Genomic DNA, 1,747 nt, shown 5'->3' on the forward strand with positions numbered 1-1,747 from the left:
GATCCGGTCGAGCACTCGGAATGGTCCGTCCCCTCGTGGGGATAATTTGCTCTTCCTCTCTTCCGGAAACCGTTCTGGCCTCATGTGGAGCCACACCCAGTCGCCTGGTTGGAAGATAACTTATGTGCGCCCCTTGTTGAGCTTAATCTGGTTCCTTTCAGCCTTCTTCTCCAAAGTCTCCTTGACTTGCCGGTGCATGTTCTTCACAAACTCAGCCTTTTTGTCACCACTCTGGCTGACTTGCATGGCTGGTGGCAATGCGGCTAGGTCCATGGGTGTCTCTGGTCTAAAGCCATACACGATCTCAAAAGGGGAGAGGTTAGTAATAGAGTGCCTTGCATGGTTATAAGCAAACTCAATGAAAGGCAAGCAACTCAACCAGATTTTAAGATTCTTACCCACCGTAGCCCTCAATAACTGAGAGAGTGTACTGTTTACTACCTCGGTTTGTCCATCAGTCTGTGGATGGCAAGTGGTTGAGAAGAGGAGCTTGGTTCCAAGCTTTTTCCATAATATCCTCCAGAAGTGGCTGAGAAATTTTGTGTCTCGGTCTGACACAATGGTACGAGGCACTCCATGTAAGCGCACCACTTCCTTGAAGAAGAGATCAGCGGTTTGGCTTGCATCATTGGTCTTGGAACACGGAATGAAGTGTGCCATCTTGGAGAACCTGTCCACTACAACAAAAATAGAATCCTTGTGTTCTATCTTGGGCAAGCCCAGCACAAAGTCCATAGACAGGTCGACCCACGGTGCAATAGGAATAGGTAAAGGCATGTGTAAACCATAAGGATGCGACCTGGATTTGGTTTTGAGACAGACAGTGCACTTAGCGCAAAGGCTCTCGATGTAGCGCCTCATCCGGGGCCAATAGAAGTCGTCGGACAGGACGCTCAGAGTTTTGTCCCGACCGAAATGCCCCATCAACCCGCCCCCATGAGCTTCTCTGGTCAGTAAGTCTCGCATGGAACCATGAGGAATACACAGGCATTTCTCCTTGAAGAGGAACCCGTCCTGCTGATAGAATGGACCCATGGCTCCCTTAGCCGTGTTACTGTAAATCTCCGAAAAATCAGGGTCAGTTTCATAAGACATTTTGAGTTGCTCAAAACCCATGATCTTAGCCTCCATGGTGGTAATGAGTGTGTGGCGCCGGGATAGGGCGTCGGCCACTACGTTGTCCTTCCCCTTCTTGTACTTGATCACATAAGGAAAAGTTTCCACGAACTCCAGCCACCTAGCATGCCTCTTCTTGAGTGTGGTCTGGCCACTCCAATGCTTAAGAGTCTCATGATCTGTATGAATAATAAACTCTTTAGACAAAAGATAGTGTTGCCAAGTTTCAAGCGACCTTACTAGAGGATATAGCTCTTTATCATAGGTGGGGTAATTGAGGGCGGCTCCACTCAATTTCTCACTAAAGAAAGCCACTGGCCGGCCTCCTTGCGTCAGTACGGCTCCTATCCCTGTCCATGAAGCATCACACTCAATCTCAAAAGGTTTATCAAAATTAGGAAGAGTTAGGACCGGTGCATGTGTCAAACTATATTTAAGCCTGTTGAAAGACTCCTCTTGGACAGGACCCCAAGCAAAGGTTACATTCTTCTTGATCACGGAGGTCATTGGGGCGGCAATGGTACTGAAGTCCTTCACAAATCATCGATAGAAACTGGCCAGTCCATGGAAGCTGCGGATATGTCCGATCGTGGTTGGGGTCGGCCAGTCTTGTATTGCCTTGATCTTCTCC

General features: G+C 48.5%; 1 protein-coding gene across 1 annotated transcript; it reads right to left on the minus strand.

Annotated features, from left to right (window-relative positions):
• Positions 1–751: 751 nt before the first annotated feature.
• On the minus strand, positions 752–1,131 carry LOC125604385 (the record flags this gene model as incomplete). Its single annotated transcript, XM_048774804.1, has 1 exon — positions 752–1,131. A coding segment is annotated over exon 1 (380 nt), but the record flags the coding sequence as incomplete, so codon positions are not given.
• Positions 1,132–1,747: the final 616 nt, after the last annotated feature.

The sequence above is a fragment of the Brassica napus genome, unplaced genomic scaffold (genome assembly GCF_020379485.1).
Source record: "Brassica napus cultivar Da-Ae unplaced genomic scaffold, Da-Ae ScsIHWf_529;HRSCAF=795, whole genome shotgun sequence".
In the NCBI taxonomy this organism is placed as follows: domain Eukaryota; kingdom Viridiplantae; phylum Streptophyta; class Magnoliopsida; order Brassicales; family Brassicaceae; genus Brassica; species Brassica napus.